At 43.2% G+C, this 26,249-nt stretch overlaps 1 protein-coding gene across 4 annotated transcripts in view; it reads left to right on the forward strand.

The window, feature by feature from the left end:
- The window catches only part of VSIG4 (V-set and immunoglobulin domain containing 4), a 45,571-nt gene extending 19,671 nt beyond the window's left edge, over positions 1–25,900 (forward strand). The window contains exons 4-10 of one of the 4 annotated variants that reach the window (XM_033947033.1): positions 1,416–1,481; positions 6,254–6,316; positions 10,326–10,682; positions 16,549–16,896; positions 22,359–22,484; positions 23,371–23,392; positions 24,802–25,900. In XM_033947033.1, the coding sequence (XP_033802924.1) occupies positions 1,416–1,481; positions 6,254–6,316; positions 10,326–10,682; positions 16,549–16,896; positions 22,359–22,484; positions 23,371–23,392; positions 24,802–24,991 (1,172 nt within the window). In that variant the 3' untranslated portion in view covers positions 24,992–25,900. The remainder of the gene's footprint in view (positions 1–1,415; positions 1,482–6,253; positions 6,317–10,325; positions 10,683–16,548; positions 16,897–22,358; positions 22,485–23,370; positions 23,393–24,801) is intronic. The other 3 variants (XM_033947034.1, XM_033947035.1, XM_033947036.1) reach the window with 3 other exon arrangements.
- Positions 25,901–26,249: the final 349 nt, after the last annotated feature.

The following is a 26,249-nucleotide window of genomic DNA, read 5'->3' on the forward strand; positions in this document are numbered from 1 at the left end:
AGATTCCAGAACCCCAAAGAGTAGCAACATTCCATTCAGAATCCTAAAGAACTGCAAGGTTCTAGAATCCCAAAGAGTAACAAAAGATTCCGGAACCCCAAAGAGTAGCAACATTCCATTCAGAATCCTAAAGAACTGCAAGGTTCTAGAATCCCAAAGAGTAACAAAAGATTCCGGAACCCCAAAGAGTAGCAACATTCCATTCAGAATCCTAAAGAACTGCAAGGTTCTAGAATCCCAAAGAGTAACAAAAGATTCCGGAACCCCAAAGAGTAACATTCCATGCTACCAATCCAGGGCAAGCAGTGGCTTCCCCCATGTCTTTCTCAATATGGACTTTTCCTCCAGGAAATTGTCCAGGTTGATTTTGAGGGTGAGGGAGATTTTTTTTCCTGCTTTTTCTTTTTTTTTTTTGGCTTTTATGACATTTTGGATATTGTAGTGCAGTGGTTCCCAACCCTGTCCTGGAGGACCACCAATCATAAGAACATAAGAATTGCCGCTGCTGGGTCAGACCAATGGTCCATCAAGCCCAGAAGCTCGTTCTCATGGTAGCCAATCCAGGTCACTAGTACCTGTCCAAAATCCAAGGTGTAGCAATATTCCATGCCACCAATGCAGGGCAAGCAGTGGCTTCCCCCTTGTTTTTTTAAATCCAGCTATACTAACTGCTGTTACAACATCCTCTGGTAACAAGTTCCAGAGCTTATCTATTGATGGAATGAAAACATATTTCCTCCTATTCATTTTAAAAGTATTCCCATCTAATTTCATTGAGTGCCCTGGTCTTTGTTCACTTGTACCTGCTCTACACCAGAGGTTCAAAACATGCAGCATGCGTACCCCATGGGGTACGCGAGCTGCTAGTGGGGGGTGCATGGCACTGCGCAGGTCTACTGCCCTCTTTCCTCCTAGAAAACCCTCTTGGAGCCACTGTTGTCATTGACACCCCTGCAATGATTGATTTTCCCTCACTGCCAATTCCTGGTTCCAGTGACATGCGCAAGGGGCGTGTACTTCTAGGCTCCCGTTTCTAGAATTGCTCCAATAACCCGTAAACTAATTTTGTGCCCTGTGATCAAACTCAGCCTGTAATGTTCACTCTAGTGAACCATTCTAACAATTCTTAAAGTGAACTCAAGACAGATCAACCAAAATACAATATTTTCAGTGATGAGAAATATACTATTTTATGGGGTGTCAGAAAGACCTTTTGAAGTAACTGCACTCTAGTGAACTGCATTAGAACAAACACACAATGAGCTGTAATCTGAGGGTAAGGTGGATGTTGGAATGGATGCCTATTTAGCATTTCTATGAATATATAATACCATTAATAATATATAATATTATCAATGAATAAAATGACTCTGAGCAATAATGTGAACACTGATCCTTGTTCAATATTGTTGCAGTGCCTTCAACCACCAAGAAATCCAAGATCGAAGAGATCAACACGCAAAGACCTGGACGCACAGCAGGTAGGGGAGAGTAACCGAAGAGATGACGATAAATCAGAGAGATTAAACTTGAGACACACATGAAAGAACTGCAGGTACAGCGGCTGAAAGGGGAGTCTAGCTATGGCGGACATATTGAAGCCTGGTTTGCTGGTGAGGTCAACGGTATTGCCCAAGATTAAGGAAGGTTTGGACAAGTTCCTGGAGGAAAAGTCCATAGTCTGTTATTGAGAAAGACATGGGAGAAGCCATTGCTTGCCCTGGATCAGTAGCATGAGTTTTGGCCAGGTACTAGAAACCTGGTTTGGCCACCTTGAAAACGGGCTACTGGGCTGACCCAGTAAGGCTATTCATATGTTCTTATAAGTGAGGGTTAGAGCGCACAGAATCCCAGAAACCTCTGGTTCCCACTTTTCTAACCACTATTCCATTTGTATAAATGAAAACGGGCTGTACCCTACCTCTGATTCTAATTCCTGCAGTTTCTACAGTTAACATAAGAACATAAGCAGTGCCTCTGCCGGGTCAGACCACAGGTCCATCCTGCCCAGCAGTCCGCTCCTGCGGTGGCCAAAAACAGGTCAAGGCCTGTCTGAATCATCAGAAGTGGCTCCCCTGCCACCTTGGATTCCCATTTAAGTTCTGCCCTCCTATCGAAGTCCTAGCCCTCCGGTCTTGCACATGCACGACCAGGTTGGTTTACTCAGTACCCCACGATCCCTCTATTCCTCAGGAATCCATCCAATCCCTGCTTGAATCCCTGTACCGTACTCTGCCTGATCACTTCCTCTGGTAGCGCATTCCAAGTGTCCACTACCCTTTGGGTGAAAAAGTTAAATCTATCTTGATTGTTAGAGAAGAGATTAATGAATTAATGGAGAAATTCAGTCATTCCGTAGGCTCTCCACTGAGTATGTGAAAATATTATTTGCTATTATGGAGGAAGCAATCATTTGCATAACTTTGGGCAAGCTCATATGACTGAGCCTGGAGGTGGTCAGCCTATTCAGAAACATTCTTTTTCTAACAGTGAGAATCTCGGATCTTCATTTCTTTCTAAGGAAAACCAACCTTGCATATTCAAAATGAAATTCCTCCAGAACTTGCCTCACCACAGACGACACATGTGCTTATTGATAGCAGTATATGAAATGCATGACCCGCGGCCCATAGTCCACATGGGACCAGAACAACCCCAGATCTATTGCCAAAAAGAATCAACACTGTATAGAACTTGTGGCTATTTCTCCATATCGTAAAGGGAAAGCATGTGAATAGCGGAAAAGTTCCATGTTGCTTTTCACACTTGCTCAATATATAACATGTATAGTTTTTAAAAAAGTGCTTGTTTTTGTCAGGGTTCCAGTTAGAAAGGCGAGGTCGCTATTTAACTGGCAGGTCCAGGCCATTCATGCAATAAGTATCTTTATAATATGCCTGTTCCTGCTACACAGGGTGGCAAATACACAGGCTCTCCTGTAGCTAGTTCAGAAAAGGCGCTGTGTTGTTCCCAGATCCTTTTCTAAAATACCATTAGAATTAAGCACATCCCAACTTGGACTTTCGATTTCTGATCTCTGTTGACCGTTTCGCCTTCGTCTACTTGCTCATTCGCTACATCAAAGAAATCTAATGGATTAGTAAGGAGCAACCTTACTGCATATTGGGATTCTGCCAGTTACTTGTAGCCTAGACCAGCCACTGTTGAAATCAGGATACTGGGCTAGATGGACTCAATAGGATAACTCATATGTTCTTAACCTTCCCATGCTAAATTCATGCCGGATCTACCCTAGTGAACCATTTTTATCCATATGACCATGGATTTTATGCTACAGTTTTAGGACAGGTCCATTAATACTTATTGGCCAGGCAGCATACAGATTGCCAAATTCCTACATCTGGAATGAGAATAATAATAACAGAATATACCACCCAACTTGGGAGTTCTGAACATTTAATAAAAGAAAAAAGAATTGCAGCAGACTAAGACAAATTACAAAACATAAAACCATTAACAAATAACGTTCCAAATATTTCTGAACATAAGAATTGCCGCTGCTGGGTCAGACCAATGGTACATCGTGCTCAGCAGTCCGCTCCCGAGGCGGCCCTTAGGCCGAATTAAAAATAGGCTTGAAATTATACAAAAAAAAGGTTTAAGATGTTTTCTAAATCATAACAAGTTGCACCACTGCTGCTGGTGCTTTGAGGGTCATTTTTTTTGCCTTAAATTGATAGAGAATTCCACAAGAGAGGGTCAACTTTTTCCCTATACACTGGTAGCAGGTGGCAAGTGTGCAAATACAGGTGGCATCAGTTTACTTTTAATAATAAGTAGTGTAACAAATAATTAGAATAAGTACTATGGAGATTTAAAAGAAAGGTACAGTGGCTTAAATTCTATCCCCTCCCATTTTACAAAATGGCGGAAGCAGTTTTTAGCGCAGGTCAGGGTGCTGAATGCTTTGCGCTGCTCCCGACTCCCATAGATTTTCTATGAGCGTCGGGAGCAGCGCAGAGCATTCAGCATGCTGGCCTGCGCTAAAAAAACGCTTTCGCAGTTTTGTAACAACTGGCAACCAACACAAGGCTTGAAATACTGGGGACAGACACACTGTCAAATTTGTGTTTTCCCAAGATAACCTTGGCAGTACAATGTTGAATCAACTGGAGCTTTGTTATAACCTTTTTCTGGAGACAAACTATTAAAATAATCAATGCATGATAAAAAGGAATGCACGAGTCAGTGTCCAGAGATCATCTAATGAAAACTAGGCTTGAATCTATTGCAACATTCAAAACTTATTAAAAGGTGTTTTAACCATTTGTTAAAAATGATTCTCAAAAGAAGAATCAAGAATGATACCTCTGCTCTGAACGGAAGACTGCAAGCTAAAAATCAGACCCTACTCAGGATTAAATGAGTCTTATCACAGTTTTACTAAAGTCCTGTTTTAACCAATTAGAGGTATTTTTGACATGGTTAACAGGAAAACCAATCCAGATGGCATCAATGTAGATGTCTTAAGAAAGACTTGTAAATTGCAACAATTTCCCCAATGATATCTGATAGGTGCTGAACAAGATGCGGGACAGTGGAGACCCCTGTGGAATGCCACAATGTGGTTCCCATGTTTTTCTGTTCCTCGCCACACGGTTAAAGTCTTTAATCTCAAGAAGGCAGCAAACTAATGGCAAACAGGGTCAGAAATATCAGTAGAATTCAGGATGATTAACGGGAGAACACTTTCCCACTAAGACTTGCCTGGTACTTCCAAGTGACCTGGACTGTCCATTTCTGAAGTCAGGATACTGGTTTCATTGGTCCTTTGATCTGACCGACTTCTGTGGTTTCAGGATAATGCGGTTGTAGGAACACAGGGATGCCAATTTAACATGCCGATGTCAATCCTTATGGCTAAACTCCAAGATTCAAATTGGCGAGTCTAAGATCGCCTGGAAGCATTGGATGCAGGCAGGCATACGTATGCTAGATGATGTTATATCAAATGGGAAAATGCTTGAATTTTCACATCTGCAACAATCTTTTGGTGTTTCAAAGTCTCAAATTTATAAGTGGTTGCAGTTGAAGCAAGCCATTCAGAAGGGGTTCCCTGATTGGTGAAATTTCAAAAATCAGTAGAGCTTGCAGGTCTTCTGCTTCCAGACAGATTTGCTAGGGCATCAGGCCGCCCAGTGGTATAAATTAATATCTGGTTATAGGAATAAGAAACCAAAAACTAGTCTTAAGAGACATTTGGAGCATTGAGATAAAGCAGCAAATTTCTGCACCTCAATGGCCACGAATTTGGACTTGGAGGATGAGATGTACGGCGTCAGCATCTATGAGACAAACATGGCTTTTTTTTTCTTACATAGAAGTTTCTGGACCCCTGTTCGTTTACAAAAATTAGATAGTTCTAAATCTAATAGATGCTGGCACTGCCATCTCGATATAGGGATGCTGGATCATCTGCTGTTCTTTTGTCCTTTGATACTCAACTTTTGGAAGTCAATATGGGGACATATTAATTTGATTTTAGAGTCTGCAATTAAGAACATAAGAAATGCCGCTGCTGGGTCAGACCAGTGGTCCATCATGCCCAGCAGTCCGCTCACGCGCCAGCCCTTTTGGTCAAAGACCAGTGCCCTAACTGAGACTAACCCTACCAGCGTATGTCCTTGTTCAGTAGGAACTTGTCTAACTTATGAAACGGTAATCTGTGGATCATTATTATCTCTTAAACATAAAAATAGGCTTTTAGGAATTATGACTGGGATAGCTATCCAAATGATCACAAAACATTGGAAAAATATTGATCGCTTGAATTTTAGTTTTTGGCGGCACTCATTATGCCTTTGTTACAGGATAGAAAAAATGATAAATGATCAAAGGGGAACTACTAAGGTATTTCAATTAACATGGGGGTCCGTTGACTAATTAATAATAGTTGAATGATTTATTAATATACTTCTGGTTGTAACTTACACATTCGAGGTGGGTGGATGGACTGGGGATATCTTAGAAATATATATGGTTTCTTGTTCAGTCAAGTGGGTGGGTGGTAAGGGTCAAAATGATTGTTCATGTTTTTCTGAAAGATAAATCTGCTTTTTCTTGTTTTATTATATGCACATTTGATTATTTATTGCATGTTGTTGATTTGGAAAATCAATAAAGATTTTTTTTTTAAAAATGCCGATGTATACGAGTATATAATATTGTTATTAAATGAAATGACTGTGAATAATAATGTGAACACTTTGATCATTGTTAAATTCTATTGCAGTGCCTTCAGCCACCAAGAACTATGAGAAGGAGGTCAACATACAAAGGACTGGACTTACAGCAGGTAAGGTAGAGGAACTGAAGAGATGTCCGAAAGTTAGAGATGTTAAACTTGAGACACACCGGATACATTACATTACATTAATAATAATAATAATAACTTTATTAGTGATTTCTATTCCGCCATTACCTTGCGGTTCAAGGCGAATTACATAAGAGTTGTCATGAAGCTCCACAGACATGGAACGCTCTTCCAATTTATTTAAGAATGGAGCAGGATTTAGGAAAATTTAAAAGCAATTTAAAGACATTTCTTTTTAACGATGCTTTTAATATTTAATTCAATAATTTTAAGACCATTGATTTTATTACTTTATGTTTTAATGTATTATGTTTCCCTATTGTGTTTTTCCTATGTTTTGCTTTTCTTTAATTAATTGTATTTCAAAACCCTTTCTTACCCTATGTAATGAGAACTTATATCAAGTAATTACCCGATGTTATTATTTAAGTTTGTATTGTTTGTATTGAATGTATTTTAAAATGTTCATCGCTTAGAATTCCGATTAAGCGATTAATCAAGAAAAATAATAAACTTGAAACTTGATATATAGGCGGATTACATAAGAATTGTCGTGAAATTAGGTAATACATGTTGGGTAATTTGAACATTTTAGATTTGATAAGGAGTATACAGTGTAGTAGGTGGAGCTTGGGAAGGAACTGGTCGTGTTAAATAGGTTTTATGTATTTTTTGAAGAGTAGAGTTTTAGTTTCTTTTTTGAAGGTTTTGTGATCTGTGATCGAAGACAGCAGATTGGTGAGTTGTCTGTCTAGTCACTTAAAGGGCTGCAGGTACAGCAACTAAAAGGGAAGTCACAGTTATAGTGATGTGGTGGTGACATTACAGAGACGTCAAATTCTGAATTGAGATGTTTTGATGAATATGGCTCACAGCCATAAGCAAATCAGAAAAAGTCTAAATTTTTGGTTTGATTAAGGCTTTGAGCCTAGATGTTTTCATGCTCATCACAACTATCTGTAAGAACCATTAAAAACCCCTCATAAGTCTCAGGGGAAAACGTTGAAAAAGAAGCCATAGGGACATCTTTATGGCAGCATTCCTAGTAAACTGGCCGCACGGACATCGTAGCCTAGTGATTAGTGCAAGTTGAAGTCATATAAAGGGAACAAGGTACAAATCCCACTTAAACCCTTTCATATTGTGTTTATTATTATTTACTGAGATTTATTAATTGCCTGTATGAACACCGCTGTCAAGATTATATTCAATGCAAAGAAATCCGACCAAGAAGCCCATTGGTTGCCAGTGGAACACAGAAACACTTACAAAATTCTTCTGTTAAAATTTAAGACCAGACAAAACAATCAACCCAAATTTATTAATAATCTTCTTACCCCTTATAATCCTTCTAAGCCTCTAAGATCGACAGCCAATAATCTTTTCTCTATTCCGTCACTGAAGTACCGTATTTTCACGCATATAACGCGCGCGTTATACACGATTTTACAAACTCTGACATCAGAGAAAGGGCGGGACCGCCAGAAGAGGAAGCAGCGCAGACGCAGGGCTCAGAGAAGGGGCGGGACCGCCGGCAGAGGAAGCAGCAGGACAACGGTAGGCAGCTTCTCCATGATGGGGGGGGAGCAGGCTGTGGGGGTGCGCGCGGTCCTTCGGGGTGGGGGGGTGGGTGCGGGTGCAAGTGCGAGCGGTCCTTCGGGGTGGGGGTGCGAGCGGTCCTACGGGGGGGGTGAACCGGACGTCGGGGGGGGCATCAGGCTTTCAGGGTGGGGACAGGACTTCAAGGGGGAGAGGAGAGTCGGGGCGGCGAGAGGAGAGTCGGGGCGGGCGAAAGGAGAGTCGGGACGGCCAGAGGAGAGTCGGGGCGGGCGAAAGGAGAGTCGGGCGGCGACAGGAGAGTCGGGGCGGCATGCGCGGTATACGGGTGTGCACGCTATATAAAAATTTCTTTACATAAATTACAGTTTCCCGCGCGCTATACCCGTGTGCGCGTTTTACACGGGTGCGCGGTATATGAGTGAAAATACAGTATATAAATACAATGAGGTCTGTTACTGCCCCTTCTCTCTGGAATAGTATCCCAAATTACTTACGTGAAGAATCAATTCTTAATAACTTAAAGACGAAGCTAAAGACATTTCTCTTTCTTGATGCCTTCGAGACTTAACTGTCCTTTTAAGGGCAACTGAGTTCAACATTATTTAAAGCAGCCCCTCCTATTGTATTTTCCCTAATTGTTCTCTTTTACTTTGACTATTCTAGTTCTTGCCTTTTTACCTTTTGTTCCCGTTTGTCTTTGTTTTTAAAAGTCTTCGTAAGTTATTGTTACTGTTTGGTGATGTTTTGTCAGCTTAAATTTGTATTTTAGCTAAAGTATGTTTTTATGATTTTGTGCACCGCCTAGAAGGTTGATTGGGCGGTATAAGAAATTTTAAATAAACTTGAAACTTGATTCACCCAATGCGGTGTAGAGCGAATATAATTCTTACAATTTAGTTAACAGCATAACAGGAGTAAAAAGACCAAATATATACAGAAATACAATGAATGAAGTAAAGTCAAAATCAGTAAACTGAAACTTAAGAATAGGATTACCATGAAACAGTTTCAAAAATATACTTATTAACAGCCCTGAAATCCAAATAAAAGAGATTTAATATCTACTAGACGGGAGACATAATATTTATGAAGCAGCTAATCAGAACATTCAAATACCTTACATATGACGCTAATGCTTTTCTATAACAGCTTATAAGTCCTATAGCCGAGGGGTCAAATGGAGATATTGGATGGGAACAAGATGGGTGGTACAGATCGCTTTGGGATAAACAGACGGGAGGCTAAACTCAAGGCAAGTTGTTTATACGTTTTAAACAAGGTATAAGGAACTGATTTAGTTAGTCCTGGTGCAGAATGAGTGTATAGTCAGTCACCCTATGGATTGAAGACACAGGTGACGAGCCAGGCTTTCATCTGCTTCCTCAGGCTTCCAGGCTATTATTATATTTAGGTACAGGAGGCATTGTATATGCAGAAGGGCTTCCATATTTGTATGAAAATTAAAGAGTTAATGTGGGAATTGAACCTGAGTCCTGTTGACCACTAGGCTACTCCATCCACTTGCTTTCTGTGACCATAATATCTGGAGTTGTCATAGAGCCTGGTATCGACTGTTACTGTCGCATCTTGGGGGTGGGAAGGGGTCAGAGACCACTAGTGGATTAAGAAGGGGTCATGCTTTAATCCCTCTAGTGGTCAGCTGGTCAACTAGAGCACCTTTTTCTAATTTAGTCGTGCACGGAACAGGTCTATAAAAAAACATACTTCTTATTTTTTGCCCTAGAGCAGTGGTCTTCACTAATTTTTAAGTTGGGGTCACTTTGGCTCCAGATGAGCTAAAGGAGAGCATCCATGCAACGCTGCTGACCAGTGTGTGTCAACCACATCTACCCCACCAAACTGCCTTCAAGATTTTTATTGAGGGTATCCTCAAGGAGATGAGCATTTCCAAATGCATTCTTTGTTTGTCTACTGAGGAATGCTTTGTCCTCCAACATGTGACATTTTCCTCCTATCCACTTTTCCCTTTCAGTCATGAGCCTGATTAAAGAGGCAAAGATTAGCAGAAAAAAATGCCAGAATAATGATGAGGGCCATTCTGGAGGTCTCCAAGGGCCACCATTGGCGCTCGGGCCTTGCATTGAAGAACACTGCACTAGACCATTTTTAGTTTGTTCTGTTAAGCCCACCCAAAACACACCCCTTGTGATTTAGATAGACTGCAGTATAAAACACCCCAATTCTGAGTTTTGGAAACTATGACTTTAGCATTTTTTTGCTAGAAAAATCTCCATCTGTTTCTTTGTGCTACTTCTGAGACATTTTTCTCTTTTGAAAATGAGCACCATAGTAAGGATAGAACTCGTATAATCCCAGAAATCTCTTTTCTTATTTCCCGCTGTTCTAACCACTATTTCACTTATGTAAACACAAACAGGCTATACCCAACCTCTGATTCTAATTCCTGCAGTTCATGCAGGTGAACCTGTCTTGATTATTATAGACGAGATTAATGGGCGATGGAGAGATTCTGTCATCATTCCGTGTAGCTACATGCCCTCCGCTGAATATATCGAAGAGACAGTTATTTGGTCTTTTGGTGGAAGAACGATCCTACGAATGGAAGATTCAGTGGAGCACATCTACTTGACTCGGAATAGAGGGAAACTCGGACTCTCCAGAAGTCATCCCGGTGACGTCTCACTCAGAATCGACAGCCTGCAAATGGATGACAAGGGCCAGTACAAGTGTGAGGTGATTTGGAGGTCAAAGAGCACTGACGGCAAGACTCAGAAGGATGCAATGATTAAACTAAATATTCTTAGAGGTCAGCACCTTTATTACTTCCTCTTCTGAAGCTAATCTTTATGGGTGGGAGTGATCTGTCATGTGAGCATGTAATGAAGCACTGGTTCCTCATCCAAATAAATTAGAGAGACAGTAGAAACTGTGTAAGTAATAGGGTTGACAGATTTTCCAGTCGGATATGTCATGCTTCAAGGTCTTCATAGTCTACTTCTTTATAGGGATGTGCCTTTTATTTTCTAATGCAATGCAAAACATAGTCAAAGCCCTCTGAATTTCAGTTTGTTTTGGAAATGAAAAAAACCTTGAACATCAAAGTTGGAAGTCCATCTCAGGCCTTCCCCTATGACAGCTGATATCCTCCTACAGATCCCTCTTGCCTATCTTTTAGGGCACCTTAATCCAAGTAGGGCAAAAGCGATCCCCAGCCACTCATATCCTGATTGGCCCATTGTTGAGCAGTTGCAGTGTAAGGAACTTGTAATCCCGGCTGAAGGGTTTGCAAATCCATCAATGGGTCAACTTACACTCTGATAAGCTGAGACAATGCAAAAAGAGCCAATGCAAGTCTGGAATAAAGAACAGAGAGTGGGAGAAAAAGAATATTATCCCTTCCCCATAACCCATAGCAAGCAGTAGGGTGAGAGAATCCCCTAAGCACAGCCTGGAGTGCTGAACAGTCTGTGCTTATAGGGGAGCCCTCTCCCACCAAGTCATGAACAAAGGACAATCAGTGAGGGATCATTTATTCACACTGTGGACAAAAGGATAGACAGCACGAATCAGGGGTTCCTCTCCCCAAGGCCTAGAACAGAAAAGACAACCCAGGCAAGCATAATGTCTCCCTACAGCCTAGATTGATGGACATGCAGAGAGCATTTCTATAAAGGGGGACCTCACTGGAGTCTATTCTGTAAAGGAAAGTAGGTACCAAGTGGGGTCAAGAAACCAGTGATTGGGGTCACGTCCTGAGCAGGTGCCTTGAAGGACATCATCGTCTTGCACTGCTTGGGGGGTCATGCACTTTCAATGGCCATGTGATTTGACCTCGTGGAGGCAGAAAGATTGGTGAGCCCTGCTGTGTAGAATACAAGCGACACCGGGTAGACACACATATGCAGTTAGATGCGAGCACATCTGTTAGCCACAAATCTGGTGTCAATGTTTGCACCTAGATTATGGAAATATGTATATACCGTATTTTTCACTCCATAAGACGTACCCTAGATTTAGAGAGGGAAAACAAGAAAAAAACCCATTCTGAACCAAATTTTCTCTTCCAGGCTCTGCACCCAATCCCACACTCCTTGCCAGGGTGCATCCTGTCCCACCCTCCCTGCCAGACTCTGTACTTTGTCCCCCCTCTGGTGGTCTAGTGGTAGGCCGGGACAGGGCACAGGATAAGTCGGGACAGGGCACAGGACTGGCCGGGTAGGGCACAGGACAGGGACAGGCAGGGAAAGGGCAGGCAGGCAGGCCCCACACCGAGACAGGCAGGCAGGCAGGCACCCCCCCCCCCTTTACCTCAATTCCTCTGGCGGTCCAGTGCTGTAGGGCAGGAGCTTTCAGCCTCCTGCCCTTTCCTCCAGCTGACTCCCGCAGCATGGGACAAGGCAGGAAGCAAAAAGCTCGCACCTGCCTTCTGCACCGCTTTGACTCTGACGCTGCAGGTATTCGTTCTATAAGTCGCACCCTTATTTCCAACCAATTTTTTGGGGAAAAAAGTGCATCTAATAGAGCGAAAAAATATGGGTAATTCGTAGTATTCCATTAGTCCTATGTAGAAGAGAGTTGGCCAAATTCCACCTATGTATATTCCTACCTGGAAAATATGGTTCTCATACCTGTCTTGGGGGAACCACCAGCCCATCCGGTTTTTAGGGAAGTGCATGAGAGAGATTTGCCTACCTGTCACATCTGTTATATGCAAATCACTCTCATGCATATTTATTAGGGATATCCTGAAAACCCAACTGGCTGCTGATCCCTCAGGACAGGTTTGAAATGTGCATCACCAGATCTTCGGCATTTAACACACATCTGGCCTAATTTTATGTATCGAAGATAATGATGATTAAATTTGAAAACTATATCCAGAACACTTACACACTATAAATCATAAATAGAGAATAATAATAATTTATTTCTTGTATACCGCTATACCAAAAGTTCGAAGCGGTTCACAACAAAGGATACATACAGCCAATATTTAAAATACAGAATAAAAACAATCAGTAAAATCAATTGGTAAGTAGAAAGCTGTTAAAATTCATAATAGATTTGACAGTAACATGACTAAGAAGAAAACATGTCAAACAGGCGTGTTTTTAGTGATTTTCTAAAGTCAAAATAGGAAGTAGCCTCAAGTATTAATCTTCTAAGCCATGTATTTAGTTTGGCGGCCTGGAATGATAAAATTCTGTCAAAAAACTTCTTGTATTGACATGATTTAAAAGAAGGGTAATTCAATAGGTTTATTCCTTGAGTACTCCTGTTGGAACTATTCATGGAAAACTGGGAGGCAAGATAATCAGGGAGCATCCCAAAAACTGCTTTGTAACTGATGCAGGAAAACTTGAACAGGACTCTGGACTCCACTGGCAACCAGTGAAGTTTTGGATAATAAGGGGTAATGGGTTCCCATTTTTTTAGACCAAATATAAGGCGAACCGCAGTGTTCTGGATTAGTCTTAGTTTTTTGAGTATTTTTTTGTAAGCCCCTAAATATATGATGTTACAATAATCCAAAATACTCAGAATGGATATTTGTACCAACAGACGAAAAGAAGGTTTGTCAAAAAATTTTTGGATGGTACGAAGCTTCCATAAGACTGAAATGATGCTTTTTTTTATTGGCCTCAGACTCACCACTCCACCGCCTACCAAGAACTTTTAGTGGAGAGAATTACATGGCTCTTTGGATAACAACTGTCCTTTTAAGGACAGAAATTAAAGTAAACTATTACTTTTTACCCTAACCTATTATACTTTCCTTTTATGTTGCATGATGGACCTTTGGTCTGACCCAGCAGAGGCACTGCTTATGTGCTTAAACAATGTCCAGCTCTTTCTAGAACACACTAGTGTGAAAAAGTTCAGAATCTTTCTTTTTCATCATTTCTGTTCTGCATATCCTACAATTCTGTGCAGGTTACAAATTATTCATGTACTCAAGCATTGTTTCCTAACTGTCCTGGTGGGCTCCCACTCTTATCTAATGTGCCTGGGGCAATGGAGGGATTAAGTGAGTTGCCCAGGGTCACATGGAGCAGTGCGGGATTTGAACCCACAACCTCAGGGTGCCAAGATTGTAACTCTAACCACTGCACCGCACACTCCTATTATGTGCACACATTTGTGCCTCTGTGTTCATATTCTAGTCATGTTATGGTTACTAGATCTCTGGATTTACCCGGGCATGTCCTCTTTTTAGAAATCTGGTAACCCTAACTACAGACAATATACGCCTTCTGCATAGAGAGTTGCGCGAGGACAGAAATCATACCCGTCCCCACCCGTCCCTGTGAAGAATCCCCTCCATCCCTGCCCGTCCCCGCGAGGAATCCCCTCCGTCCCCATCCATCCCTATAAACTACAGAAATAGTTATTTCATTTAATTATGCTACTGAATTAAAGGCTCTGGTAGAAACCCATTTACAAATAAGCAAAAAGACTTTATTAATTTGGAAATATTAATTGGGAAGAATTCATACTTTGTAAACGGGTTTCTACCAGAGCCTCTAATGTTTATAAATTTTTATCAACACAACTAATATACTACTTTATCCTAAAGCAAAAAAAAAAAAAAGAAATAGAATTTTTTTCCTACCTTTGTTGCCTGGTTTCTGCTTTCCTCATGTTCTCATTCAATTCCTTCCATCCACTATCTCTCTTCTCTCTGCGTCTTCCATTTGCTCTGTTACTGTGCCTCTCCCTTTCTCCCCCCTTCCAAATTGGTCTGGCACCCAACTTCTTCCCTCCGCTCCCCCCATAGTCTGGCATCTCTGTCTTCTTCCCTGCCAGCGTCTTCTCCCCACTCTCTCTTCCCATTTCCTTTCAGCGTCCTTCTCTCCCCCATCTTCCCCATGTCCTGTCAGCGTCCTTCTCCCCCTCTGTCTTCCCCATGTGCTTTCAGTGTCCTTCTCCCCCCTCTGTCTTCCCCATGTCCTTTCAGCGTCCTTCTCCCCCCGTCTTCCCCATATGCTTTCAGCATCCTTCTCCACCCTTTTGTCTTCCCCATGTCCTTTCAGCGTCCTTCTCCCCCCCATCTTCCTCATGTCCTTTCAGCGTCCTTCTCCACCCCTTTGTCTTCCCCATATCCTTTCAGCGTCCTTCTCCCCCCCCCCGTCTTCCCCATGTCCTTTCAGCGTCCTTCTCCCCCCTCAGTTTTACCTTAAGCGTCTTTTCCTCTCCACTCCACCTTTCCTCCCTTTCTCCCTCCCTGCCCCTTACCTTTGTGGCGCTTACCCACCCGACTGACAACAGAACAGGCCCGGTCCAAAAAACCTCCCTGCCCTGTAGCCGCGAATCTAAATTACCTTCTTACAGCAGCTGGAGTATTGAAGCTGCTGTAAGAAAGTAATTTAAATTCGCGGCTACAGGGCAGGGAGGTTTGACGGACCGGGCCTGTTGTCAGTCAGTCGGGGGACCTGGCTGGCTGTGCTGCACCCGGGGCGGACCACCCCCCCGCCTTGTACCACTGCCTTTTCCCCGCCTGCCCTGCCGCAGCACACAGCCGAACGGAAGTCTTCACGACGTCAGTGCTGACATCAGGAAGACTTCCGTTCGGCTGTGTGCGGCAGGGCAGGTAGGGAGACGAGCCACGTGGCTGAATACATCGAGCCCCGCAGGAACCCCGCGACCCTTGGAGGCGTCCCCATGGGATCCCCGTGACCCTAGGGGGCATCCCCACGGGATCCCCGTGACCCGAAGGGGGAACCCGCGGGATCCCCGCGGGTCCCACGGGATTCCCGTCGTCCCCGTTCCCGTGCAGCTCTCTACTTCTGCACTGTTGTAATAGAGGGGTGATGTAGCCACTTAGAGAAGGATGATTGCTGATGCTGATGCTGATACTATGAAATCTTTTCAGGTAACTGGGGCCTCTATGCTTTTAAGACTTTAAACACAGAGCATTCATAAATTGAGCTCTTAAATCCACTAGCGACCACTGTAAGCTCACCTTTCCCCACTTTCTACCTACAAACAACTTTGCCACTGCGTTTGCCACTGCGCTTATAACCGTCTCACAATTTTCTTAGGGAACCCCACATAAATGGGCTGATCCACAGCTATAAAATCGTCAAAACACCTCACCGACTGCAATTGACTATAACGAAGGGTAGAGGGCATTTTTAATGCTCAAGTTTTTTGTTTCCAAACCAAAGAAAGAAAGCTCTTACATTTGCAGGGCTTTTGTTGCTGTTGTTTAATTTTGAAATGAAACTAAATGAGTTTTTCATTTAATTAGAAAATGAATCTAAAGAATTACCTCCTAGATATGGGATAAGCAGGAAAAAATGGAAGGGGACGGGCAAAAGAGTACCCTGATCTACCAATTTCCAAAGGTTGCCACTACGAAATTAAACTCTAGCATGAGACCCTTATGGAAGGGTCACGGTGACCATGTCAAAGGGGATGAAAGGGACATGAATGATACCTTCTCAGTTATACCTGGAAAATGTGAAGCATGAATCAGGTGAAGGTGCAACTCATTTGCCCTGGAGAGTGCCAAATGAGAGGCAGAACCAGGACTTGACGTTAGGGAATTCCAACAGTTCATTTTGTCCAGACCTCTAACCCATGTCATCACGCTTCCTGCTCTAACAGTGGAAATCATGTTGTAAACAGAATGCATCTCACCCCATATCCTGATTCGTGTGTTCTTCCAGGTGAACCTAGCCTGGTTTCGAAAGAAGAGATTAGTGGCCACTGGAGAGGATCTGTTGTCATTCCATGTATGTACGCATCTGACCCGGATTATGTAGAGGAAACAGTGATTTGGTCTTTGGATAGAAGAACGATCCTAAGAATGGAAAATTCTGTGGAGCATGTCTACTTGACTAAGCATAGAGGAAGGCTCAGCCTCTCCAGAAGCTCTCCAGGGGATGCCTCACTCGGAATCAACAACCTGCAAATGGATGACAAGGGTCGGTACAATTGTGAGGTCATGTGGCGGTCCAAAAGCACCAATGGCAAGCTTCAAAAGGATGCAGCTACCACACTAAAGATCATTAGAGGTCAGCATGGCTATCGTTACTCTTTCCTCTTCTAGAGGTAATCTATAGGGGTAAGAGAGCAACCTCATCTGCTTCTTGATTAATAAGAGCGTGAACTGGTCTGGGAATACGTTCAGAAACAGCCACTCAGAAGATCTTTGTTATATGAGTTTAGATCGAATCTAATCTAATTTTCTATTTGTGCGTCGCTCATACCTATACAGGCTCAAGGCGACTGTAAAAAGAGGTAAGAGGGGAGGGAGAGAAGAAGGAGAGAGAGGAAGGAGAGAGAGGAGGTAGATAGGTAAGAGGGAGAGGAAGGGGAGAGAAAAAGAGGGGAGATCTTATAGCGGGTTCAGTCACAGGGACTCAGGCCTGAGAGGCATCAGATCATATGCAGATAAATTGCAGCATACTTCTCTATACTTCCGTTACATTGTGTACAGTGATATGGGGGGGGAGGGTCCGTCCCAGGCGCCATCTTTGTGAGGGCGCACACACCCGTTTTCTCCACCACCCCGCTCCTTCCCCCCCCCCACTACCGTATGTGCATGCCGCTTCTGTCCCCTCGTACCTCAGTAACATTCCTGGCATGAGCAGTAACCCCCCAAGCCGCTCTCGCACCAGCATCAGCTCGTCCTCTGATGTCACTTCCTGGACCTGCACCTAGCACAGGTTGGAGGTTGCTGCTCGTGCCCAGAACGTTACAGAGATACGGGGGAAGGGAAGCAGCACGGGCGCATTGGGTTGATTTTTTGGTTCGGGGAGGGAGAGAGAAAAGGGCACTTGTTGGGAGAGGGAGGGGGGGGTAATTTATTTTAATAGGGCTGATATTTTGCGTGTGTAAACATTGTTTATGGCCAATCAGGGACTTCCTTAGACTCCTCCCTAAGGAAGTCCTTGATTGGCTGAGGTGCCACAGGCCCCTCCGAAGGGAGGAGCCCGAGGTGCCTCAGACAATCAGGGCCTTAGTCCCCTCCCCATGCATCACATGATGCACCGGGACGTGGCCTAAGGCCCGTATTGCATCGCGGACCTGGCAGAGCAACAGGAGCAGGAGGACTTTGCACTTCCTCCTGCTCCCGAAGATAACTAGAGGCGAGGTCTAAGGTGCAGGAGGGACTGGACACTCCTCCTGCTCCCAACATTTGTTAAGGTACGGGGAGGGGGGTGGGTCCGGCCGGCCCAACCAGGGGTGGGCCGGTCGGGGGTGCGGTGTGCCAGAAGGGGGGTCGGTGGCAGTAGGTGAGGTCTACGGAGCAGGAGGGACTGAGCACTCCTCCTGCTCCCAACTTTTATATACGGGGGTGTCGGGCTGGGCTGGGCCGGGCGGCCAGGCCAGGAGATGGGCAATTTATGACTCTCCTGCTTTCTGCCACCCTTCCCTGTAGTGCAGCCCAGTCCAGCTTTAAAACCACGGACTCGTACTGCAGGGAAGGGTGACAGAGCAGGAAAGTCGGAGCAGGAGAGCAGGAAGAGTCGGGGAGCTAGAGAGAGTTGGGGTAGGCAGAGAGAGCAGGGGAGCCAAAGAGAAAAGTCGATGCAAAGCTGTTTTTTACACAAGCGACTGGTGCTCATCAGTCTCATGTTCTAGATTGGCCAGCCAGTCGGTGTGTAGGGAAAAAAGTTTTGTGAATCACGAACTTCCTGCTTTGCATGCTGATTCCCCTCTTTTGCATGCACGGATCGGAATAGAATCGCTACACAGGTTAGTGAATCGGGTCGCAAAGGGCTCGCAAACCGATTGGTACATGAACGGTTTGCTTAGTGAATCTAGTTCTAGGTCGGCCCACCTCCCGCCCTTTCCCCTCCTCTAAAAATACCTCTTTTTGCTCTAGGCGTTTAAAGGTAGGGTAAAGGCCTATGCTGGTTTTAAATACATCTAAAACCAGCTTTGATTATTGGTACTTGGATGATCTGGTTTTTTGATCATCCAAGTACTGATTTAGGTCACTTTTTGAACGTGTTTTTTATTTTTTTTTTTAATTATGAGCCCCTTAGCGTTTTTCTAAATGATATACAATTTTAAAAATAAGGGGATTAACAATCATTAACAAATACAAATAGACGTACGTACGTTATACTTACTTCACCATTGGGATAGAGGGGTCAAGAACTAGAATAAAGTATAGTCCAGAAGAACAAGTAAGGGAAAAAGAAATTGGGAAGGGTATTGGTTGAAACCAGAAGTCTGGGACTAGAATTAAAGGAAGTCCTAAGTATAAAGAGAGAAGTTTCTTACAGCATTCATGTTCAATTTCTTTAAAATTCAAATGTGTCTTTAACCCTTTCAGGACCAAGGGACATATTTGTCCCATAACTTTAAAATCCTATAAATTTTGATTGGGATAGTCTACAGTTCTAAATTTGATATGTACGGATTCCATATGATACTGCCTTTATGTAAACAAACTGGTTCCGACATTCATTCATTAGCGTCGTTGCTAGATTGACGAGAAGATTCACTTGCCACACTGTCCATAAGCCAGAAGTGTGATTTTTTTAAATAAAAATAATGATATTTCACAAAAAAAAATCAATTTTTTGGCATCTGCAAGCCCTTTTTACCATAAAAATGTTGTCAAAACCACAAAAATTGGCCTACGATCCTTATGGTCCTGAAAGGGTTAAGGAGAGAGCTTTTGAAAGATCCTTGAAGTCTCTCCAAAACTTTATCCTCCCTTAGATAAGCTGGCAAAGTGTTCCAGAGTTTGGGAGCTGTAACGGGGAAAAAATACTATTATGTCGTGTATTGACCTCTTTCAATGATGGGACAGATAAAAGATGTTCATTTGATCGAAGTGTTCTGGATGAGGAGGAAGAAGTGAGAAATTTATCTAGAAAGGCGAGTGCTTTCGATGATCGAATTTTGAAGATTATTAGCGTTATTTTGTACATTATCCTAAGGTTTATTGGGAGCCAATGAGCATTTTTAAGAAGAGGTGTAACGTGATCGTATTTTTTTGTGTTTCTTAATGAGGTTGAAAAGATGCCTTCAAGTTTCCAAGTTTATTTAATCTTTGATATACTGCACATCAAAAACATACCTAAACGGTTTACAATTATCAGAATATTATTAAAATAAAATATAAACTTCAAAGTAAAAATTGGGGGGGGGGACGACAAAACAAATAGACTTACTGGAATAAAAAGGAAAAATGGGAGATGGTAAGAGCTTAAATACAATGAAAAAAATGAAATATTAAAAGGAAGGGAAGAAACGGAAGGGCTTTAGCATACTAGGTTAGGGAATGGCTTCGAAGGAAGCGTTTCAGTTCGGTACTGCCGACTACAAAGAAGCTGTTAGGGCTCTGGGAGAATAGAGTCAAACTGAGAAGGCCGAATATTTTTAGTTTACATTTGAATGTTTCAAGAGATGTTTCTTGTCTAAGATCTGACGGAAGGGTGTTCCATAACGTGGGGGCAATGATTGAGAAAATGGTTTTGCGGGTAGAATCGAGGAATAGTTCGCGAATAGAGGGGACAGAAAACAGGTTTTGAGTAGTGGAAAGCAGATTCCGGGCAGGGGTATATGGAATGAGAAGTTTGTCGATGAACGGGGGTGAATTGAACTGCTTATCTGCATATATCCCAAGGCGAGGTGTTCTTCTGCTCCCCACTAGATCAACACTCGGACACGATGGAGTGGATACGTCCAACGAAAGACGGGTGGACTCTAAACTATTCCACAATGTTCTTTATTCTTTAATTCAACATACGTCGACTCGACATGCTCATGTTTGGGCCCAAATGGCCTGCTTCAGGAGTCTCAAGGCCGTATGCAGCTCACAAGAGGTGGTGGTTTTCTGACGTGGATCATGTGATGCCCAATTGATTTCTGGATGTTCTTTTGATTCATACACAGATTTGCGAGACTCCTGAAGCAGGCCATTTGGGCCCAAACATGCGCATGTTACTCGATCATGTTACTCCCCTTCTTATCAGATCTCATTGGTTACCGGTAACTCACCGTATTACGTTTAAACTATTACTTTTAGTTTTTAAAACCATCACTTTCAACGAGCCACAATTCATTAATAGATGGTTAATCCCTTATAACACGACTCGTTCACTTCGCTCATCTTCTTCCAACCTCCTGTCGGTCCCCTCGTTGAAGGTAATTGGCACTAGGCGTAACGACATGTTCTCTGTTATTGCCCCTCAGTCTTGGAATCTCTTACCGCAACACATTAGGGAATTAAAAGATTTATCCATTTTTAAAAAAACACTAAAAACATTTTTCTTTAAAGATGCATATGATTCTTAATAGTTTATCATGCTTTTTTATTTATCTATAAACTTACTTCCCCTTCCTATTTGTGTTTTCCTTTGTTATTACTCTTCCTTTCCTATCCAATTATTGTAATTTCTTTCCTAATTATCCTCACAATTCAAGTATGTCTCTATACCCTAACTAACATTTTAATATACGTATGTAATTAAGTATGTTTAGTATTTAAAAATTTTTTATTTTATATTGCCAATAATATTTAATTTGTATGTGTTAAGGTATTAATCTGTATGTATTAAGGCTTTGTACATCGCTTAGTGATTTAAAATAGGCGATTCATTAAGAATAATTAAACTTGAACTTGAACTTGCATGTCGAGTCGATGTATGTTGAATTAAAGAATAAAGAACGTTGTGGAATAGTTTAGAGTCCACCAGTCTTTCGTTGGACGTATCCACTCCATCGTGTCCGAGTGTTGATCTAGTGGGGAGCAGAAGAACACCTCGCCTTGGGATATATGCAGATAAGCAGTTCAATTCACCCCCGTTCATCGACAAACTTCTCATTCCATATACCCCTGCCCGGAATCTGCTTTCCACTACTCAAAACCTGTTTTCTGTCCCCTCTATTCACGAACTATTCCTCGATTCTACCCGCAAAACCATTTTCTCAGTCATTGCCCCCACGTTATGGAACACCCTTCCGTCAGATCTTAGACAAGAAACATCTCTTGAAACATTCAAATGTAAACTAAAAATATTCGGCCTTCTCAGTTTGACTCTATTCTCCCAGAGCCCTAACAGCTTCTTTGTAGTCGGCAGTACCGAACTGAAACGCTTCCTTCGAAGCCATTCCCTAACCTAGTATGCTAAAGCCCTTCCGTTTCTTCCCTTCCTTTTAATATTTCATTTTTTTCATTGTTTTTAAGCTCTTACCATCTCCCATCTGTAGAATATTTAGAGTTCACCAGTCTTTCTTTGGACGTATCCACTCCATCGTGTCTGAGTGTTGATCTTGTGGATTTCACTCTCCTGTGTTTTGCTGCCCTCCTAGATAAAGCCAGCTCCTGAAAACTTCAGCCTAGGCAGATTCCAGTGCGTTGTGACTCTAGAGGAGTTGAATGATTACACAAGAAATGACTGATTAGGAGTAAGCCGACGGAAATAAATCCGAATACCTTCACAGAAGTAAAGCATACATTTTTCTACCAAAAGCTGCCTTAACCAACCACTTTCTTTCTGCTTTATTCCAGCTCCACCGGCGGCGGCAGGTGCTTTTGGCATCCCCCTGTACCTTGTCATCTTGATATGTGTGCTCTGCATTGCTATGGTCGCTGCTGCCGTTACCATCCTGATTACCAAGAAAAGAAAAAAACCCAGTAAGTAATCTCTAGGGTTTATTTCTATTTGATTAAGTCGCCTACCTTACCAAGTAAATCAAGGTGATGCACAATTAAAAACATATACACAGGAAAGGAACTCCGTCAACATACAGTGAAAATCAGTCACACACACAAGTTGTCATTGAGGCTAACATGCCTTTTGGCTACAGATTCTTTCAGCTGGAAATCTAAAATCTTGCCAGCTTGTTGACCAGGACCCAGGTCTTTCAGACCTCAAAGGCAAGAGTAAAAAGATAATAATAATAATAATAATAACAGCTTATATACCGCGCAATACCGCGCCTGTAATGTCACCATGCATGCCATCCCAACGTCGGTTTCGAAAAGCCATCCAGATCCCCGGACATGTCCTCAAAAGGAGGACCCAGACGTCTGGTAACCCTATGCTCTAGCACTCACAGCACCCACAGAGCCGGTGCCTATGCTCACACGGAAGAGGACGAGACTTTGCAGGACACAATGCCAGTCCCATATATACCCAGGTCATGTTCTGTGGGTAGTCTCGTAGAGTGACCTGTTGGAGCATGTAGGTAAGTAGGGACGTGATAGTGAGTGAGGATCTTAGGATGAGGGTGGTGCTGAGAGCTTGCAGGGATGAGGCCAGAGAGAGGTCTCGGGGGGGATGGGAGAGGATGGCTGTCACTGAGGGATCACAGGGAACCACGTTCCAAACCCTGATCCAGCCATGTATTTACCGCATGGCAGGATAAAACTGTGACTGGACCCAGCTATTGCCACATACAGTTATGTAGTAACTCATCTATACCACAAGAGGTCACCACTGACACGCTTCACGTAACACAGTCTCATACATCATTTGGTTGAATGTGCAAAGCTCATGTGAATTCCTTTTTCTTTCCAGGTCAGCTCTATGAAGTCCCAAAGTAAGTGCTGTGAACGAGTTTCTAGTCCTTTGCACCTCTTCCTCTCTGCTTGTACTCTGACACACACATGCACGCCGGCTCGCTTTTCAGAGACGCTGGGCTTTTGGGACAGAACACAAGCTGTTTGGACTGCTTAGAACTTTCAGTGATTTGTGCTACGGAGCCGTGAGGCGGGTCGAATAAGTCAAGACAGCACATCGCAGTTTCTTCTAAAACACTACGTCTCTGCTTTAATGGCTGGGTGCTAAGCTCTGCCAACTGAAGAGGTCTCCTGTGCAACTCCCACTTGAGCTGTCTGAGCAGCGCTTAAGCGGTTGAACTCTGTCACTTACTTGACTGCTGCTCTCCCAGCATGTACGGAGACTCGCACAGGAGACCTTTTCAGCTAGCAGGGCTTGGCATCCCCACCAGCAAAGGTATGCTTTAATGTGGCAATGGGAAAGGGGGGGAGGGGACTACCTGGCCCCTTCAAATCTAGCTTTAGGCCCTTCTGTGTATGTTTCTGCTAAGTGCCCAGATTCTGTGTGGCATTGAGAAACCTAAAAAGAAATGCACACTTATAGAACCGCTTCCCAAGTGATGAACTAATTAGACAGTTCTAATTCCAGCAGTAATTAAACATGAATAACCATAATACCCTGTTTCCCGAAAATAAGCCCTACATGATTTTTAAAGATGCTCCTAATATAAGCCCTAATTAACCCCAAAAATAAGCCCTAATTAACATCAAGCCCCGAAGCCCCCCCCCAGAATGTCCCCGACACTCCCTGACTCTATCCCTGTCTGATTCGCCGAAATAATTGGACTCGTCGATTCAGCATCCCTCACCCCATGAGACCTGACATACCTCCGCTCCAAGGCCTCCTAAAGCAGCAGCAGTGGCAGCGCTCTGAATGGGCTGCTTCACGGCCTTCCCCTGTCGCATCACTGAGCACTGCCGCCGCCGCAGTTTTTGGAGGCCTCGGAGGTATGTCAGTCTCACGGTGGGGTTCTGCTGCACAGGGGGATGGGAGGGAGGGATAGAAAGATGCTGCACAAGGGGATGGGTGAGAGGGAAGGAAAGATGTTACACATGGGGGGAGGGGGAGGAAGAAAGGAGAGAGGAACAATTCGGGTGCAGGAGAGGAAGAGAAAGATGATTGTTGTACATGAAAAAATATAAGACATCCCCCGAAAATAAGCCCTAATGCATTTTTTGGACCCAAAATTAATATAAGACACTGTCTTGTTTTCGGGGAAACACGGTAAAAGTCCTAACTTCCCTCCCTCTGCCCTTGGAATCTGCTATGAAATGCAGGCCCCAAAACTTGGAGATAGTCTTTCCATTCCAGAGTTGCTAAGAAAAGGCTCATTTGGATGAATTTGGAGTCGTCTTCTTGAGTGGTGAGTGATATCTCCTTGACTTTCAGCATGGCGGCTATGTTGGTCAGAGAAGGCGAGTCCTGTACACAAGCCAATGGCTGCCAGAGGTGCGAGGAGCCCAGAAGCAGGAGAGAGAATGAGTATGAAACAGGAAGAGAGGGAACCTACGAGAAAATGGAGACTGTGAAAGAGGCTGAATACGAAATGCTGAACTATGAGAGGGCGGAAAAGAATTAAACTCTAAATCTGCACCTGCTTTTTTTCTGTCAGTTGGAAAATATGAGGGGGCAGAAAGAAAAGTTTAACTTTTTTATGATGGATAATTTTATAAAAGGACTCTCCCAGATCCAACCCTATTAGTACACCAATGTGATATCGAAGCCAAGGATGCTTGGGATTTAATGTAACTGTGTTTTTTGGCATGTACAGATGCTCAAGGTCCTGTTCCAGATGTGATAAGGCTTCTTTAAACTAGTAGGCAGCAGCCTTGGTTCTGCCCCAGAGAAGATAGGAGCAGGGAAGCTGCTGAATACTGTGGAGAGAGAGTTAAGGGTAGGAGATGCTGAGCACTTTGGAGGAGGGAGGGTAGACTAGGGGCAGGGAAAAAAGAGAAATAATGAACACCTGGAGAGGGAGCAGGGTAAGGGCAGAGAAGATAATTAATATTTTATTGGGGGGGAGGGAATAGGCTGAGAAAGAGAGAGAAGATTATGGAGACTTTTTAAGGAAGAGAAAAAGGGAAATCATGATGCTGAACACCTCGGGGAGAAGGGAGGGATGAGGAGATACTTAATACCCCATGGGGAGGTAGGGAAGCAGAGAAATACTAGATACCTCCTTGGGGAAGGGAGTTAGAGAAGTGGAAATGATAGTCTATGGATCCAAGTTTCTCTGTGCAGTTTACAGCTTTACTGAACAATCTTTACCCTAGATTTTCACAGACATCTCCTCAGGTTTTGTTCTGAAAAACAGACTCCTCGTACCCATGCACTGCAGAACTCACTGCATTAGCTTGACATTTCTCTGAGAATCCCTTTCAGTTAACCCTTACTTCTGTAACCTTAGTGTTATTAGTCAGACTCTGTAATTCTTTGAACAACTTTCTATAATAACTCAAAGTAATGAATAAACACAATTTGAAGATTTCACGGCAGTCCAACTTAATGTACAGAATCTTATTACTCTACCAGCATAACCTATCCAAAGGAAAGCTGGGAGTGTGTCCACACACCTTGTGGAGAATAACACTATGCTCCACACCTAGATATTGACTCTAAGCTGTATTAGGCTAGTGGAAACAGAGGAAGAAAACCTGGTGAAAGGCCAATGCTAGATCAAGTTTTCATTCAGCCATGCAGTCTAACAAAATGGCGCTTGACATACCACTTTTCCAGCATACGCATGTGGATCTTTACAGAATAGCAAGATACACACACAAATCCAACATGTTGCCAATTACCACTGATTGTTAGTATCCAATTACTGGTGCTAATTG

This window comes from Geotrypetes seraphini, chromosome 5, assembly GCF_902459505.1.
Source record: "Geotrypetes seraphini chromosome 5, aGeoSer1.1, whole genome shotgun sequence".
Classification (NCBI taxonomy): domain Eukaryota; kingdom Metazoa; phylum Chordata; class Amphibia; order Gymnophiona; family Dermophiidae; genus Geotrypetes; species Geotrypetes seraphini.